Raw genomic sequence first — 20,464 nt, forward strand, 5'->3', positions numbered from 1 at the left:
GTAAGACACCAAGATATTCTGTAAGAGAAATTCCACATTTGGATTTAATCTAAAAATGTAACATCTCAGCCTGGCGCAGTGGCTCACTCCTGTAATCATAGCTACTCAGAGGCTGAGATCTGAGGATCTCAGTTCAAAGCCAGCCCAGGCACTAAAGACCATGAAACTCATATCTCCAATTAATCACTAGAAAAGAGGAAGAGGGGCTGTGGCTCAAGGAGTTAGGGTGTTAGCCTTGAGCTGAACAACTCAGGGACAATATCCAGGCCCAGGGGTAAGGCAGTATCCTTGAGTTGAAAAGCTCAGGGACAGTGCCCAGACCCAGAGTTCAAGCCCCATGACCCACAGAAAAAAGTAACATCTCTTATGCATTCTTTGCTCTGTTGATTGTATGTTAAGATGAAAATGTTTTGGAGCTATTATTTTTACAAAATATATTATCAAATTGATATTCCCCTTTTCCTTCTCCTGTCATTGTGTGTGTGTGTGTGCATGTGTGTGTGTGTGTGTGTGTGTGTGTGTGTGTGTGTGTGTGTGTGTGAGTCATGAGGCTTGAATCATGGGGCACTGTCCCTGAGCTTTTTTGCTCAAGGCTAGTCCTCTACCACTTGGGGCCAGGGCACCACTTTTCATTTTCTGGTGGTTAATAGGAGATAAGAGTCTGCCATATAATGAGTGACTGTTGTCCTTAATGTACTGTTATCTCTCATCTCTTTTGCTGTCCCTTGGTTATCTCGTATTGTTACAGTATTTACTTTGTTATCTGATACATTGCATATATGCATTTTTGGTTATTTGAAATTGGATAGGGAAGGAGGGAAAACAAGGTGAGTGGTGGGGGTGGGGGGAGGGAAATGGGGACCAAGACACGAGAAAGCGTATCAATGTTTGTGAAGTAATGCACCTTCTACCTGGTGAATATAATGTAACCCTTCTATTAATTACAATTACAATAAAAATATATTTTTAAAAGAGTCTCAGAATCTCTCCTGCCTGGGCTAACTTTGAACAACAATCCTCAGATCTCAGGCTCCTAATCCTAGGATTACAGTCATGAGCCACCAATACCTGGCTTCCTTCTTTTTATACACATGGCTGCAAGTATATTTATAATGAGTCATATTTGGGGTCACATTCTGCTTTTGTTAGCCAGTGATGGTAGAGAGAAACAAAGGTATAAGGAGATCCTTTTGATACACCAGGTGAATAATCACGGTAGAGTGTGAATGAAGTAGAATGCAGACCAGTGAAAAGTACAGACAATAGTAAATTCCATTTGTTCTCTTCCTCAACTCATAATCTGGCCTATCCAGGTAGACACCTGGTACAGACGTGACTCATTTTTCTATTACTGTTAGAACTTTGTTTTACTGTCCTTCTCTTGACTAACTTCTACTCTCCTCTCAGGCATCAACTAAGCCATCAGTACTTCCTTTGGGAACCCTTCCCCTGACCCCCAAGGAACCTTGGGTTAATAACTTTTCAGTGGGTAACCACACTTTCTTTCATCTCTTTAATGTATTTCTTATCACATTTCCTGGTGATTTCTGTCTTCCCCAGAAGAGCAAAAGCACGGTGAGATCAGAAAGTATATGAAACTCTCTGGTTGTTGCCTACCCAGTATAATGTGGATATATATTACCTGTGTAATAAATGAGTGGCGACTTGATGGTGAATACATAAGTACAGAAATGGCTCCACCCAACAGTGTTTGTTGACTGATATATCTGCCTCAAAAACTAGACTAAAATTTTCCAGCAATAGAGATCCATTATTATCTAAACTCATCTTTAGCTTTCACGTGCCTAGGCTTTTCTTCAGTTTAGAGTAAATTTTCTCATTTCTTCATGAATCATTCACTGTTATATGGTTATGATGGTTGTTATGTTGGACCCTGAGTAGATCTGACTTACAAACAACTTAATATTCCACTATGTTTTTGAATTCTATCATCAGTGGATTTTTGGAACAGTGAGTGGTGCAGAGGTATCAAGAAACCAATTCATCTTTCCTATGTTTCTAAAATTTCTCTAGGGATTTGATGAAAAGTAGGTGCTCATTTATCATGTGATGGACAAATTAACTGATGGATAGGTGGATAGACTATTGAGTGGATAGACGCTGTGAAATACTGCTAGAGAACTAAATGATTAAGTAAATGCACTAGGAGTTAGAGCCCTGAGACAGAAGAAATAAATATTCTTAGTGCCAGCTCAAGCTCTCTTCGGGGCCTGTGGAACAGAAGGTGAAATAAGCCATTTCCCTCTGGACTGAAAACTGGCAGATGCAAACCTTAGATCAAGAGGGGTTAATGGACTTCTTGCTACATTATTAAGACTTAATTTCGTGTTTATTAAGAGAATGTTCTGTTTAGAGTTTCGTTCCCACTTGGGCATTTCTACAAATTGCCTCTTCACCCTATGCAGGCTTTTGCTCAGTCTTCCTGTCCTCCAGGGGGTTTCGCCTCCCTCTCTCCAGTACCTCAGATGTTAACACAAATAAAATTTGAACACACACAGGATAAGGAAGAGGTGAAGGCTGATTCTTTTGCTTTGGAGTCAATAGAAAATGTTGCTGTTGGCAGGAGATGGGCTGTACAGACATGGGGCTACTGAGATAGCTCTCATTCTTTCTTTCTCAGCCCCCGTGGTTCATTCTCAGCCTCCCTCTCAGCAAAAGGAAAGCCCCTCAAAATGCAGTGTGGGCAATACAAATTACTCAACACAAAAATATATACAAATGAGCTAAGAACAGGCATCCATGCAATGCACCTATTCCCACACCTGTGAAAGCTCACATATACATTTATAGTATAACCATGAGTACATGTGTAATGTGCATACATAGACACCCTAGTATAAATTAGCTAATTCACCCACATGACTTGAAAGACATTTGTACACACCTTTCTAGGAAGGTAGGCAAATTCTTTCCCATATAAAGACAAACTTAATTCTGATTGTCACAAAGATACTGGATACTGAAGTGCTTTTTGGCTAAAATGTACAGATACACTATGAAACCTTAATACCTGTTTTCCTCTGTGTTACTCCAGGCATGGAATTGCTTCTGAGGATCATTTTCCATAAAATTTACTTCATCAAACATTTGAGAAATTCTAGAAATGCTAAGACCAATGAACCTCTCACAGACAAACTTCCCTTAAGCCTTTTTTTTCTCTCTGGAAAGAGCCAAAAACATTTCTATAAATGTAATTCCGTAGCATGCTGAAGCCCATGGGCTTGAACTCTGGCAAAATGAAAGAAAGGAAAGGAAAAAGGGAAGGGAAAGGAAGGCAAGGCAAGGCAAGGCAGGGCAAAGCAAAGAGAAAGAAAGAAAGAAAGAAAGAAAGAAAGAAAGAAAGAAAGAAAGAAAGAAAGAAAGAAAGAAAGAAGGAAAGAAAGAAAAAGAAGGGAAGAGAGAGTGAGAGATAAAGCAAGGAAAAGAAAGGGGGAAAGAGAAAAAGGAGTAAAGGAAAGAAGGAAACAGGAGGAAGCAAGCAAAAAATCACAGTCAAATGAATGTACCTAACTTGTCCTGTATGAGACAGGTTTAGGTTCATCTTTTGTTGTTTAATTATGCCCTTGGGAACTTACTTGACATCTCAAATATTTTTATCAAAACATTTCTTCCCAGTGACATACAGAGCTCTTAGTAAAAATTATAACCAATAAACACATTTTATATTTCTTTATTTATATACAAGGGAAAACTGATATCCAAACAGAAAAGTGAATTTCTGCATGCTTCCCACTTCTCTAGTGAGTGGTAGGATTGAGTTTTAATTCCTCCATTAAATAACAGTAATAACAATTGTAAGAACAATAGAAAATGGCAATAGCAATAGTAATCATAATAACAATAATTTACTAGGTATGCATAGGACATTTAATGCATTCATTTATTTAATCCATTGTTCGGTGCATTATGGAAGTACAACGATTATGATTAGTTACAAAAGAGGAAATGAAGTCCAGAGACCTGAGTTACTTGAAGAGTGACACTAAGCTGAGGGACATTAGATGAAGTCCTGAAAGCCAGGTGCTCACAGGCCAAAGGCTTCTCTTCATTTACTATACCACCTTCCCCAATTCACATTCTTTACCAGCACATGAGGTCCTTGGAAATAACTTTTCCATGAGAAAACAAATAAAACGAGATATGATATAGTTTCTGGCACACAGCATTTGATCAATGGTGAATTTCTTCCTTTCCTTGTCTCCCCTCCTCAGAAGAGAGGGCTGAATGAACATTTAAGACTTTGCTGTCCAACAGTGGATTTCAATCCAAAGCTTTGCATATTTCAAAATGTTGTGTTGTAAAAACAGGAGAAGAACAAGGCTCTGTGAATAATTTACCACCTCGCCTTGAAGAAATTAAAAATATATTTCACGAAGAAAGAAAAGTCTTTGTTACTTGGGATTTCCAGGGACTGAAATCGGAGCACAGCTTTTCATAGAAGAATTGAATTACTTACAACCTATTTTTTTTTCCAAGTGAAATGAGAAGCAAGAGAAAACCAAAGGAAATGATATAGATTGCTGCCATACTCCGTGTAAAAATCAACTCATTTTCACTTTTCATGGGGTATATAATTTGCACTAATGGTTTCACAAACTCCTATTTCATTTAGTGTCTGATCAGTCAAACAGCAGCCAATAGATACATGCTGGTTGGTTGATTACTGGACTGGTGGTTTGGTGGGTAAAGAAATAATTAGTAGATAATTAGATAATGAAATAATTATTAGATAACTAGATAACCAGATGAATTATATAACTAGTTTTGTGGCCAGAAACAAACTTAACTTCAGAATTTAGCTTTTCTACTTATTAACTCTGCTTCTTCTAGGTCCCATTTCTCCTATTTGTGCAGCAAAGTAATACCATTTAAATTGCAATTGTGAAAAACACAGACCATATACAATGCTTATAATGGCCAGTCATTAGGAAGCATGAATATTACTGTAAGAATGATCAGAATTTAGTTTCACCCACACCCCATGTTCTCAGACTATGCACCTCATCTTCTTCAGAATATGCTCTATATACCCAGACTACATGGGGCCCCCATGACCCTTTCTTTCCCTAGCCGGCTCCTGCTGAACTAAACTACCAATGCCTTCATGAACCTTGTTTAGACTGCAGCAGGGTGCAGTGTTTTACACTCTTCTGAAAATATCCCCATTTAAAAACCACACCTTAGCCCACCCTACATCTGTCAATATGTCACTTTCTTGGGATGGGCCATGACTAAATTTACCTTTGTCATTCTGTGAAAAGGTGCTGTATCACAAATGGGTTTTTTGGACCAACTCTGATGCCTAAAGAACGGTAGCTTATAATATCAAATGATGCATGATGCAAATTCTGAATGTGATCTCTCTATTCATCTGCACCACCAGCTCCCAATTGTCTTTGCATTACTCTCCCCCCTTTCATTCAGCTGCTTCTGCTCACTCTGTGGAAGACAGAGTGGTCTTCATAGGGAAGATATAGAAGGGAAGGCTGGCTAAAGCAAACCAACTGGGCTACTATTCCAAGCCAAACAAGATAGCTAATTTATAAAATGATACCCAAGAAGCAGATGTCAGTCCCTAAGGTAGACTGAAGTGAACAAAAGCATGTTTATGGATAACATTGGAAATTTGATTTGTTCTCCACGCTCTTGGGATTACATTTCATCCCAAAAAAAACCAAAATAATGATCAGATTAACACCCTTAACAAACTGAGACAATTCCAAACAAAACAAAACCAGATTTTCTTAAAGTAGGCATAGGACCAACAAAAGTAAGTAAACATTCAAAATTTGACTTTCCCATTGACCTGAATGGTCTACTCAGACTTGGGCATAAGCAACACAATACATTTCTCTAGCAATATATATTCGTGAGTAATGTCCACTGGTAGAAAGAACATCCCCACCCTCTCCAAAGATCCAAGATCCAGAACCATGGCAGAGAGACAATGTCCAGTGGCTACCGACCTACCTCCCAATGTAGCAGAGATGAGGAGGTGGGTGCCGTACTTTTTGATGATGGTCTCGATGAACTGCTGAGTTGTGGGTCTCCTGCCAAGCAGACGGATGCTCCTTTGAAACTCTGGCATGAGGGGCAGTGGATGACGAACCAGATCTCTCCTTTCAATGGCTGTATTCCTCACCTTCCAACGGGCAAACTCCCTGGACAAGAGAGAGAAGCAACATTCTTGTTTCTAATTGAAGCTAAAGCCCATCCAACCATGCCTCTGGGTATCTCTCCTTAGCTGAGAGTGTCTAGAATTAGTTCCAATGTATGTCTAACAATTCAGTGCACTTTAATCAGCAGATAGTTATTGAATATAACTGTAATCCTTTTATACATTTCAATAAAATGCTTACCAAAAAAAGAAATAAAGAGTGATGATGATGGTGATGATGATGATGATGACTGTGACTATGGTCTTGACATTTTCATATTGCAGAAGAATAGCACATCTCATTTTTTTTAATCTAACTAAATCAAACCAAGAATGAGTCAGGGATCTATTAACTCTTACTCCCTCATCTCATTGGAATGCTGTCTCCATCATTCTCTGTTCGTTGGTCTACCACTTTCACCAGGCTAATTGACGCTGTGGTGATGGAAACTTCGCAGGTACTCTGTGCCCCACCTCTGCAAACACTGAAGTACCTGTTACATAGAAATACTCACAACATTGTTGGATGGATGAATAGAGAAGAGAATAGAGGAAGGGAGGTTGCAAGAGAAAGAGGCAATGGAAGTAGCACTATGGCTGAAAGTGGTGGAGCACTAGTCTTGAGCTAAAGAGCTCAGGGACAGCGCCCAGGCCCAGAGTTCAAGCCCTATGGCCGACAAAAAAAAGAGGGGGGGGGCAAGCTAGACAATAATGAATAACAGCTAAGGCATTAAACCACCTGAGATCTAAGACATTTCAAAAATCAAATAGTAAACCTAGAGCTCTTTTATATCCTACATTTTAAGGTAAATTTACTGAATAATCTCTATTTGGAAGAAATTAAACAAATTAAATTATGTTCTGAAGATCTTAGAATGCGTGTACTTCTTCTATCATCAGTGAAAGATAAGAGAAAATAAAGACAAAAGGAGCATTTAATTTGGGAATGTAAGTCTCTCTGGTCTATGACCATATCATCCTGAACATGCCAGATCTTGCCTAAGTCTCTCAGTGCCTCTTGAAAATTATGTGTTGTAGTGTTAGGCAAAGCATATCCTTTCTCTCGACCTACATTTCTTCATCTATAAAAAAATCCAATTCATGGCATCTATTTCCTCCTGTTGGTGCAGGAATCACAGGAAAGTCAGTGTAAAAAGAAATACCTCTGGAAATTGAAAGGCAAAGAGTGATCTAATGTGAAGTATTGCTTTTTAATTCTCCTTCCTCACAAATTCCCAGGTATGCACATGCAAGTCATTAAAGATATCCAGACAGTGAACAAGAGCATACACACTGAGGGGAAGTATAAATTTAATAGGACTGGGTTTGGATTGCTTTGCCTTAGATAACAATCTCTATTCCCCTAGAGAGACCAACTTCCTTGAGTTACATAGTCTCAGTACCTTGAGAAAAACAGATTGCCCAAGGGGTCCATAATGTCAGTCTAGATAAACGATGAGACCCAGAGTTTAATGAAAAGGTCTCTTTCTTCTGTCACAGAATGGGAGAGACAAATGAAGAAAGGGCCACAGGGCAAAAGAAAGTGTATGTGGTAGGTGTGAGGGTGTGAGGAAACAGGATAGGAATCAGGAAAGAATTTGCTCCTGTAATTCAGTGGCAGAGTTTGACCCCTGGCTCTCCAAAAACAGGATCAGAAAAAGGCTAGAATCAGAATATATCTCCAAGTTTCAGTGCTTAAGATCCGTTTCTGCTTAAAAAAATAAACCTCTCTCTATAACTCTTAACATAGTTCAACTTCTACATGATAGATACTTGAGCCAATCAACTGCACTTAACAGGCCCCTGAAAGTTGCCTGTGAGGTGGTCGCTAAGAAAAGCACAATGTGTCAGGTAAGAAATTAATGGCTATAGAAGGCAGAAGGAGGAGCTTGGGTGCCTCGGGCCTCTCACAGAATCTTTTGAGAAGAGGCCTTCTATGACTCAGGTTTTGAAATCTATAGAGGATTTAGATAAAGGGAAGCACAGCTAAAAAAAATAGTTGAATCAAGGCAACAGCAGGTGCAGAGCAAGCAACAAGGCGATTCAGAATGTGCTATGAGAAGAGCAGAGTACAAGACAAATATGAAGAAGGAGCAAGATGAAGCAAGTAGGCTGGTCAGGTTTGACAACTACCAGCTGTATACATGTGATGTGTACGGTGAGATGAGTCCCAGTGAGAACACGACACACCAACCCCAAATGATGCAATGGGACCTTTATGGTTGGGTTACAAAGTAATGGGATATTTATTTGTTCTCTGTCTCTCTCTGGTTTGTTTTTGATGTGTTTTTTTTTCCTACTGTGACAACCCTGGGGATTGAACTCAAGGCCTGGGCACTGTCCCTGACCATATTTTTTTTTTTTTTGCTAGCACTCTAGGCTAGCATTCTATCACTTGCTTCACAGCTCTGCTTTTGGATTTTTGGAGATAAGCGTCTCACAGAATTTCTTGACAATATTGGCTTTGAACTGCATTTCTCAGATCTCCGCCTCCTGAGTAGCTAGGATTATAGGTATGAGTTAATGCATGCTCTTCTCTCTCACTCTCACTCTTATTCTTGATCTCTTATTTCCTCTTTACTGTCATGTTGTCAAAAGCCCATGTTGAGAACCACATAGCAAGCACCCAAGAGAAGTCTGCGGCGCATAGTTTCTAAAGATACCAGGTGTTACAAGTGAGTCCTAACAGCAACCAGGCACATAACCAATTAACAGATCCTTCTCAGCGCAACCTTAGAACTCCAGGCCTGTGAAAGACCCAGAGAGAATGTGGAGTTTTCACTCAGGCCCCCAACTCTCAGAAAATGTTACGTAATAATGCTATCTGAGTTACTAAATTGTTCAGTGATTTTTCTGACTTCCAGAGCAGTCATTAGTGAGACACATGTAGCTGTGAGCATTACAAAGTACATTTGAGAGGAAGAATCTTTCCTCAATAGTTCATCCATAAAATTTACATTACACATAATTTTGAAGGTATGTTATATATACTAGTATATGTTATATATACTAGCATATGCTAGTATATATGCCTATGACAAGCTAAGCCTGAAAATAGGACCTTTGGAATACGCTTGGAAAGAGACATTATAAACCATTAGCAACACTTAATGGATGGCTTTCTCAGCACCATGGACAGGGTTCATGTTTTCCAAAGCAGGCACATGATGCTTACAATTTTTTTAAACTATCATCTGCTATATAAAATATATAGCATGTACATATATAGTATCTACTGAGAACTTACTCATTAGGTTGTGTTTATTTTAATACTAACATGCCAATTTTGTTGAAAATTAATATTTATATATAATTCTGAACCATTAACTTGCTAAAAATAGTTCAACTAAATATTGGTAGGACTCTTGTGTAGAAAAGCTATATCCTAATTATTCAAAGTCTAAAACCACCTTTTAATCTTGAGAACGAGAATATGAAACCCAGTAGATCAATAATAATCCAGTGAGACAAGTCTAATCCACACAAATTACAAAGCCATGAATCCATCCTTCCTTTCTTCCTTCCTTCCTTCCTTCCTTCCTTCCTTCCTTCCTTCCTTCCTTCCTTCTTTCCTTTCCTCCCTCCCTCCCTTCATACTTCCTTAGCTCTTTTTCTTTCTCTTTTCTTGCTTCCTTTCTTTCTTTTCTTCCTTGGAAGAAAGGAAAGCATGAGGGATTCAAGTCCCTCATAAGAGAATGCCTATGACAAGCTGAGCATGGAAGTAGGACCTTTGGAATACCCTTGGAAAGAGATAATATAAACCATTAGCAACACTTAATGGATGGCTTTCTCAGCACCATGGACAGAGTTAATGTTTTCCAAAGCAGGCACATGATGCTTACAATTTTTTTTAAAACTATTATCTGCTAATGCAATGATAGTTTTAAAAAATCATGCAGAATCACCGCAGTGAGCTTGGGTGTGGGTGGTAAAGGCTCGATAAATGGGATTGCATCAAACTGTAGAGCTTCTTCATGGCAAAGGACATAGCCAGCATGATAAACAGAAAGCCCATACAATGGGAGATCTTCACTAGAACTAGATACCACACAAGGGCCTCACATCTAAAATATACTTAAAAAAATCCTTAAAACCCTCAAAAACAAATTCTCAAAAAATCAATTAAGTGGGAGGGATAAAGACTTGAAGAGAGGCTTCTCCAAAGAAGAAATAATGGCCAATAGATATATGAAGTAATGTTCAACATCTCCACCCATAAGAAAAAATGAAAATCTACACAATATTGGGATTTTACTTCACCACAGATAAAATGGACATTATGAAGAAAAGTAACTCTATATCAGATATTGGCAGGGATGTGTCCAAAAGGGAGCGCTACTACAATGTTTATGGGAATATAAACTTATTCAAGCAATCTGGAGTGCAATATGGAAGTTCCTCAAAAGACTAAACATAAACCTTCCCCATGACCAAGTCATTTTATTCCTGGACATTTATCCAAATGACCACAAACCAGCCCACACTGTGGGCTAATGGGTTGTGCTAATGCCACTAGCACAACCATGTTCACTGCAGCATTATTTTCCATAGTTCAGATATGGAATCAACCGAGATACCCCTCAGTGGATGAATGGATAAAGAAACTGTAGTATATATACAAATGGAATTGTATGCTTCCATCAGAAAAAAAGGGCATTGCCCTATTCTTAAGGCAACAGAATCATCTGGATATACATATATATATGTATATATACATATACATATATATATATATATAGCAAAATAAGCCAAACCCAAAGAAACATAGGATGCATGGTTTCCCTCATTTGTAATAACTGGAAAATGTCTATAAATCTACAAGTTAATCTAATGGACAGTAAAGACAAACGATTATCCTTGTAAAGACAAACGATTATCCTTGGACCCAATTAATTAAACAGCATTCTGAGCATCTCCACACTGAGAACAAAGGAGAATATTCTTAGAAGAGGATCACAATGTGCATATGACCATATAAAATGATGGTTATCAAAATGAACTCCAAAAAATACAAACAAGAGGTTTTTCATTGTACTCTTTGCAGTTTTTTATTTTTCCTTTCTTTATTTCTCCTTTGGTTTATTCCCTGCGGTCACCTTTTTTCCCCATTTCTGTATCTTCTATCTTGAATATAATTTTATCTAATGTGGAAAGGGTATGGGAAGGGGAATCACAGAAACAGTGGGAGAAAGGGTACACCGATGCAACAGTGTTACTCCTAAGACATGATGTTAGAAATTAAACTGACAACTTGGTGGACAGGAAGGTTGGAAGGGAAAAAAGTGGGAGAAAACGAGGGAGGGGTTACACTATTCAAAATGAAATGTACTCATTACCTGACATGTAACCTTTCTGTATATCACCTTTATGATAAATTTTTTTTTAAAGAACAGATTCTTCCTCACCCTCTTACAGGGAAGGAATCTGTCAATACCTTGATCTCAGAACTCAGTGAAAAGAAGGGTCCCTAACCTAGTTTGGAGAAATGAATATGAGTGCAAGTGGTGAAGCCTAGAAATCTACCTACAGAAGATGCAGTTTGAAGACAACAGCATTAGGACAAAGATGGATGGAAGGTACTTCAAAAAGAATAAGTTACTTATGCAAAATTGTGAGCAATGAGAGATAGTAAGATAGACAGAAGTGTGTGTGTGTGTGTGTGTGTGTGTGTGTGTGTGTGTGTGTGTAAATGGTAAGATGTAAACTCAGTCAACTGGTGGACTACAACTAAAGGTCTAATTGTCAGGGTTGGTGATTAGATATCAGCCTATAGGCACTGCTGTTATCCTCAACAAGCTTGACTGAAAATGCTATAATGCTAGATTTCAGTTGATCGAGTAAAGGTATGTGGAGCAAACATTGCCACTCTCACGCCATCACCATGGAATTCTACAATTTTATCATCTTTACCAATTCACCCTTTGATAAGAACACTTGGATCTATTCTCAAGCAGACATCAACATTCAAGTTAAAAGGGGAATTCAGTGTATCCAAAATTTCAGTACTATTTGTCTGGCCCTAAGGACACTGCAGTAAACAAAACTGATAAAGTTGGTGGGGCAAGAAATCAACATGTGTAAGGGAAAGAAATGTCATCTAAACAAAGGAAGCCCAAGGTGGGAATGTCCAAAGGCATGGACAATCTGCTTTACATAACAATTTGAAAAGCTCTTTCTGCTTGTGTGGTCTTTGAAGGGATACTTAATGAATGAAAATCATTGTGGCCACCTAGGGGTGGAAGAAAACTTTAAGATGAAGAGGCAGCTAGTTCAAAGATCTTGAGGTAGGAATGTATTCCTGCCAAGTAGGAAGCATGATTCAATAAATAGATGCATAGACAGGTTGAGATAAACAAAATAACGATGGTAAGAATGAGACTCCAAAGACGAGTCGGGTAGGTATAGTTGTCTAAAGGCTTTCTGGCCTTGGCAAAGACTTCTTATTTTAAAATTCTAAGTCACATAAAGAAGTTGAACTTACATGATCTAATCATGTTTGGAAAAAGAAAGTGGAAGATTTTTCTTATGTAAAAATGCTGTCATTGTAAATACTTCAGATCTTTTGTCCAAGCACTCAATCCCACTCTACAATATGAAACAGCAATAGATAATACATAAATAAATGTATGGCTGTGGGCCAATAAAACTTTATTTATGAAAGTGAGTAGCAGGCTAGATTCAGCTCACAGATAAAATGTATCTTCTAAAAGCTTCATTCTGTCTCCAGTCACAGGCGGTATCGAATCTAACTCAAACAGTTCAAAAATAGGAAATGCCGAATGTCAAGATATTAAGTTGTTTGTCCAAAATCAGACAGGGAAAGACCATCTGGACTGAATCAGAGCATAGTGCTCCTGACTTCAAGTGCATAACCTTTTCCGTGCACCATGCCACCTGAAAACAAGCAAAATGGAAGTATCCAAAAGAAAGCAAGAAAGCGTTTCCTGCCATGTCCAATTGATCTGCTGGCCTAGGAATAATTTCATATGAATTCCTAGTGCACTGAGCACAACTTAAAATACATTTCCTCCTGAACCCACAGTGAAAGCACATTCCCCTTGGAGGAGAGGCAGACCTCACAATGGTATAAGATCTGCAGAATATGCTCATGCCCAATTAAGCAACCCAGCAGGGTAGGTGAGCCAATTAGGCTGAGATTTTTTTTTTAAAAAAAACGCATCCTGGGTAGAAGGCATGGGGTGTCTGCAGCAAGACCCATCACACTACAGGAGTTGGAGGCAGGAGGGCTGGTGATGACAAAGGGCCCAGAATAGAAGAAGACAGGAGCCAGGGAAGCAGGAATTAAGATGAGACTGAGAGAAACACTTAAGGCCATTTTTTTTAATGTTAAAGTTTAGCATTGCCCTTATAAGACATGTTCTTCATCTTCACCAGCCCTGTGCCCTCCTGTGCACACACATTCTCATGTTCTTTCTGTCTCTCCTCTCTCTCTCTCCTCTCATTCTCTGTCTCTGTCTCTGTCTCGCACTATACTGAAGACAGAAAGACAAAATAAAAAAAGAAACATGACATGACCAATCTAGCTCCAGGCTCTTAAGAAGGTATTTCCCTCCTGAATAGCCTTGCCTCCACCTGTGACATAAGGTGGTGCTAGAACTAATTCATATTCAGCCCTGTCTCCTTTTGGCTAGGATCCAGAGGTAACAAATCCTGCTATCTACTGCTTAGATTCCATAAAACCTAATTGAAAGGTGCCTTAGGGTAATGGATTTAAGATTATAAAAAGTCACAAAGCACATGACCTAGTACAAAATCAGTCTTCAATAAAATGGGAGCATAAAGATATTTGCAGCATTATCATTGATATTGTAATTCTATGAAAGGCTCCAATGGAATGGTTAGTTTGGGTGACAGTGGCTGGGTGGTTGGACACACTGGGAGAAGCAGGTGTGCTCTTTTAAAAGCTGACAGATCGAACTTTGGGGGAAAGCAGATTTGATATGTGTGAAATGTATTAAAATTTTTAAGATCGAATTTAAGCATTACATACTACATACTACAAGTACTACATGGATCTAAACACTATCATAAGGGAGTTATAACATTTAGTTGCGGCTGCTGCTGCTGTTATCCTCAGTATTCATTATTAGTTGCGGAGGAAACACATGTTTGATCTTTCTATTGAATGAAACACTGTGCATTGTTTTACTCATCTGTGAAAAGGGGTGAGGAAACATGTCCAACCCTTCTAATCCACGAGATCTGGATTCATGCTCACCACTTCCACTATTTCCTAGACAATTGTGGGAGTAATGATCTTTAAATAGGTAAAGGGCTTTTTTTTTCTCTTTTTCATAAGATACGCTTTGTGTCCTGTTTGTTTATTTACTCTGATTTCGCTGAAGACACAGTTGGAGCTATATTTTTCAAAAGCACTTACCTTAAAAACTTCAGAATACAGAGGAAAAAAAAGGTAATAGAAAGAGATAAGTGAGGAGGAATAAAAAGGTTGGATTAAAGGGACATGCAAATTCATTCTATCAAATCCTGAACATTCAATATCAACTACCAGCACCTTTGCGCTTCCCTGCTTTCAAAGGACAAAGAGGAATTCCTTCCCAAAAGAAAAACACTGATGTCAAGCGGACAAAAGTGTAGTTATGGTTCATAATTGTTGGAGAAATGAAGAGCTGTATCTTCACAGTGGGACGCAAACATCTCCATTGTCTTCCTGAAACTAGCTGGTATTGTCAAGTGACAAACTCAACCAAAAAATACCCCCAGTGAATTTGACTGGCCTGAGGCAGCCAAATGCAGATTGGGCAGCACTGTTAGTAAAGCAATTCTGAGGTCAAATACATTATAATCTAAGGTATGTGCTTCTCTGGTGGTCTGACTTCATACAAGGATTCATTTTAGAATATTTTATGGACTCCATGCCCCCAATAAACATTTGCTGAAAGCATGATTGAGTACCATTATGGAATGCTTGCATTTTATTTATTCCTGGGTGACTTATCCCTTTGTTTGTATTAACTAATCATTTGGAACTGGAATGAAAAAGAAATCTCTGCGTATGAGGGTGATGGAGAATCCTGGGAAGTGCTTCTGTTATTGTGAGCAGCAAATTATCCCCAGAGATAAACAAGGGGAACCACAGCAAAGGAGAGCAAGATGAAATCACTGAGCTGAGAGGAGGAGGGAGGGCATTTCTCTTGCCTGCTGATCCCAATCCCTCCCCACATATCCCCAGCCAACTCAGGAAAAGGTGAAGCCAAGGGCACATGTGAAGTAGAAATGATGCATTTTAACGAGTAACGGTTTTGGTGCCAAATCCCCCGCCTGCATTCCTGCCCCAGAACCTAAGTGAGAGGGCAGCTGAGAAGCTGTACCATCTAAGCAGTTCTCTTTGCGCTTGTTGACCCAGGAGAGCAAACTAAAAATAAAGAAGGGAAAAGAAACATAAAGCAAGAGAGTAAGAAAGAAAGCAAGAAAAAAAGAAAGAGAGAGAGAGAAGGAGGGAGGATGGGAGGGAGGGAGGGAAGGAAAAGAACTACCTCTGAAAAGACATGGAAGGTGTCTTATCCAAAGAAAGCACACTAGTAGTAAAGCAATCCTTTCCTCCTGGAGAAGAAAAAGTAGAAGAACTCTGGGGCTTGAACTGACAATGTTTGTATAAATGACCATAAAAACAAATGAGATTCTTATGTAGACTGGGACTCCATGAAGGTAGAATTGGAATCAACCAAGAGAAAGGCTGCTTGGCACTCGCTAGCTCTATTTTTTACTCTGGCTGTTTTTTCTGTCCAGCAGACCCAAGGTACTGAACCTGATAGTATAATCTCTTCCCACACAGGATCTGAAATATCAGGACCGAAGGCCTTTGGAGCCATTATCCAAGACTACTATGTTCTTTCACACCTGCCGAAATCCAGATCCAGAGAAAGAAAGTGGTGTTCTCAAGGTCACAGCACTAGAAATGGTCAAGAGGAACAGAACTGAGATGCAGTATTTCCAACTGAAATTACCACCATGTTATGAGGTCTGTTACAAATCTCTTTTATAAACACACATTATCTCACCAAGAACCTAGAAGATGGGGACAATTGCTCGCCACATCTCAAGCATCCTTGTCTGCTCTCTTCCCTGCTTCGTCCTATTGCCACCTCCTTTGCTCATTGTAGTGTCACATGCACATGGAGAAAATCAGGGATTCTCCCAAATTCTTACCCCAAAGTCCCTGCAACACTCAGCAGAAGGAAAACATGAGGTCTCATCCCCTGAGCGTCTGAAAAAAGGATACATAAAAAGGTCCTTTCCCAAAGACACTGGGGCATCATGGGATGAACCCAAACTTTACAGCCAGATAGATATGGCTCTGAATCCCAGGCAAGAGCTGAGAGACCCAATGAAAAGTCCCAGTATCTCTGAGTTTCCTCATTAAGAGCAGCAGAAATCTTAGTACTTACCTTGCAGGGTTGCTGCAAGGATGAAACATAATGAATTCAATTAATCTGGGACTAGTAGCTACTCAATAAATGTTATCTATTTATCCTTTGGCAAGGCACTCTTAAAAGGTAGTTTGTCGTCAAACACATAACTTTTAATGGATATTTTAAATGATCTTAATATGCCTACAGGCTCCGGGGATTAAACGAACTGCATATAAATAAAATATTTAAAATTCTGTTTACACGATTTGTCGCCCTGCTTATTTCCAAAGCATCTATTGTGAAAGCATGACTCATAACTAAATATAGATTAATAAAAGTTTGGAGCAGCAATTATTTTCCAATTATCATAAATCCCATTAACTATTGCAATTAGATGAATTTTCTCTTTCCGACTGCAAAATTTAAAAGCTCCAAGGAAGCACAGAAACTATCTTCATCATTGCTCTCAATATCCAGATGGAAATACAGAGACTCCAAGAGGAGAGATAATTTTCACAAAGACACTCAGCTGTCAAGAAGCAGAGCTGGTTTGAAAAATCTGGCTCTTGAACATCAGACCTGTGCTTGTTTTCCTGCTATGGTACATCCTTTTAGGAGAAAACTTGAACAACTTTTCTATTTGCAGGTAAAACCATTTCTTTCTTTGTTAAAATATTTTAGGATTCATATTTTATCTCTACCTTTAGGTTCTTGGCTAGACCATTTTTTCACTTTCTTGTTTATTAAACATCCTGTGCCTGCTTTAAGTAAGTTAACAAATATATTTTTCTTCAACTCATTTTATACACATTCATTAAATTTTTGGCCTATACCCATCTTTTCCTTAACCTGAATGCATCCAATTTGTTAGAAACGAATGAGCTCCTGAGTGGACAAACTGTAAAATAATTACACTCATTTCAATAAATGCTGCTTTGTCTAAGATTGCTTTTGAACTGCAATGAAGGGTGGCAAACCTGCAATGAGCCTCCATAAAGTCCACAAAGTCTAAATGTTCAGTCTCTGGCCCTTTATAGGAAAAAAAAATCAAAAACAAAACACCATGCTGATTCTGATTTAACCATTGACCTTCTCAGTCAACTGTACTTTAAAGAAGCAATCAAGGATGCCAAATTAAAGATTTATAAATGGAGCCACTAAAAGTTCAATATATCCAGGATGATTCTTGCTTGCTCACTTCATTTTGTTTTATTTTTTGATAAAAAGAGTTCCTTGATATAATAAGAACATCAGAAAACTTTTGGCTAAAGAAAATTAGAAAACGAGAATGTTTTCCCAAATAGTTTTCTTGAAGCAACTTTGGTTTTTATCTTTCATTTTTGTTGTTGCTGTTCATTTTTTTTTGAGACTGGATCTTTCTAGATAGGACTTGAACTTATTATGTAACCTAGGATGAGCTTAAACTAGTGATTGCCTTCCTTCAGACTCCCAGGTGCTGAAATTACATTGGAGCAACTTTAAACCTAGAGAGGAATCATTATTTAAATACACATTAGAGAAAAAAAATGTAATCTACATATAATTCTTATAATAGATTAAATAATACATGTAAATACTTTATAAATCATAGCGAAATCAATTACTATATTATATATTAAATAAATGATATGTAATGTACATTTATTTTATATATTTATGTTTATTCATATATGTATAATTGTATAATAAATATAAAATAATATTTTATGATATATATGGAAATATTTAATTTTTCAAAAATGTAGATCTTTCCTGATAAGGGGAAATTTTTAAAGTGGAATTGATGATTAGTAAGTAACTGGTTACACAGAAATGTGGTTTTAAAAACTGCCCTGCGGGGTCTTTAAAGCCTTCTTAGAAGTGTTTGTTTGAACACCACAAGAAAGAAAAGACTCATGCCAGTTTTCCGAACTGGGATCTGACGACTTGCAGTGTCCCCAAAGACAACTCCACGTGCTACAGCTAACAATAACCAGACCTTAGTGCTAGTGAGGTAACTAAAGACATGCTTGATAAAGTATGCTCTTTCTTCCTAGCAGGCCCAGAAAGAACAGAACAGGCTGCTCTAGCACAGAGAGAGGTCCTGGTGTTTGAAACATCCATAGATTCATCATTTTGCATAACTGATGGACAGATATAGTGATAGGAAGGATTTAGAATCCTACTCGTTACAAAGGGTTAACTGTTGCTACCCATACTAAGAGAGAGTTCGTGTTTCAGACACTTTTATGGGGGAAAAATATGTAGAACATTAAGTACTGTCTTCTGACTACTCAAGAGAAGTAGAAATGTGTCCATCAGGAACGAGTCATTGTTATGAGGGCTGACATTTGTCTCAATCTGCCACAGGCACCAGGACACTGAACAACAGTTACAGAATGGATTACCTACTCATCCTTTTCAGCTCTGAGTCACACGTGGACAATGTTCCAAAAATATATTCATAGGTGAGCATCTCTAAAACTAGTGTGAGTCTGAATTTTAACTATTCTTCCTTGTATATAAAAATGAATCAAAAAGCCAATGTCTAGTAACAATGCTTTTGAAAGCTCATGTGTTACTTTCAAGAAAGTACAGAAAGAACAATAATATTCCTCTTCCACCCTCTCTCCTTTTCTTTTTTCTCTCCCTCCTTCTTCTCTTTCCTCTGTCTTCCTCTTTCTCTCTCCTTTGTTCTTTCCCTTGCTCCTTCTCACCCCTCTTTCTCTTCTTTCTCTTGTCCTCTTCTCCCTTTCTGCCTCACTCCATCTCCCTCTATCACCTTCTCTCTTTCCTTTTTCCTCTTTCACCCTGTCTCCCCTCCTCTTTCTTCTCTCCTTCCTCTTATTTGGTTCTCTATACCTCTCTCTCCCTCTCTTACCCCTCTTACTCTCTCCCTCCTCTTTCCTTTTCCCTCTCTCCTTCCCTTTTCCTCTCTTCTTTCTCTCTCTGACCCCTCTTTGTCTCTGTCTCTAACTCAGTCTCCCCTCTCACCCCATACTTTCTCATATAGATTTTGATTTTCTGGTTTTGAACATGTTGGATTTTTCAGCTCCATATGAGCAAACACATATGGGCCAGGCCATTTGCAACAATATTCACAAACATCTTGGCTATTGTTTCATCTTTATTCCCATTTCACAGAAGAAACTTAGGCTGGGAGCTGCCAACAGAGGCTTCAATTTCTGTGTTACTATGCGCACAGCAGATTCAATTTAGGATTATTCTAAACCCATGATTCTGCCTAGCAAGCAAACTGTCCACGAATTTATATGTACTGTCCTTAACACACTCATATTTCTCACTTATCTCTTAAACTTCCTACAGAACTCTTTGTGAATATTTTACCCTGGATAAAGGCTGAAAGGAAATCTCAAGGAATCAACACTGGGTTATAGAGGGAAAAAAAGAATTCTAAATCTTACAAAATCTGTACTACTGAGGTAAGCTATGAGCCTACAAATAGGCTTCAGATTTCCCATCTGCACAGTAGACAGGTGGTCTGAATTAGTGGCCCTCAAGCTTTTGTTTAGATACAGAATGTTTGATTCATCATTTTATTCTTTTAAATAATTGTGATTGTATAGGAAATATAACCACAATTCTGTTTTCATTTCAGGAATGGAGGGTAAATACTGCAGTCAAAGAGCTTTTAATTTTCTGGAGAAAATGCAAAAGATAATATTCTAAAATTCATTTTATAAAACCAGTGAAGTTCTTCTTGTAAGTAGAAATTTTCAGTGGATAAAGATATTTGCCAACCCTGTTTCTCCCCTCAGTGTTCTACCTTCTTGGTAAAAGAACACAATTTGAAAATAAACGGGTTCAAGTCCATCTGTATTTCATATTATAGATATTATTTATTGTTATTATTTATTTTTATTAAGGCTTTGTACAGAAGGGATGCCATTTT

General features: G+C 38.3%; 1 protein-coding gene across 1 annotated transcript in view; it reads right to left on the reverse strand.

Moving 5' to 3' along the window:
• Brinp1 (BMP/retinoic acid inducible neural specific 1) overlaps positions 1–20,464 on the reverse strand; it is a 182,814-nt gene that overhangs the window by 65,954 nt on the left and 96,396 nt on the right. The window contains exon 3 of the mRNA XM_090330518.1: positions 5,992–6,182. Within this exon, the coding sequence (XP_090186644.1) occupies positions 5,992–6,182 (191 nt within the window). The remainder of the gene's footprint in view (positions 1–5,991; positions 6,183–20,464) is intronic.

This window comes from Megascapheus bottae, chromosome 3 (genome assembly GCF_031878675.1).
Source record: "Megascapheus bottae isolate mThoBot1 chromosome 3, mThoBot2.hap1, whole genome shotgun sequence".
Classification (NCBI taxonomy): Eukaryota; Metazoa; Chordata; class Mammalia; order Rodentia; family Geomyidae; genus Megascapheus; species Megascapheus bottae.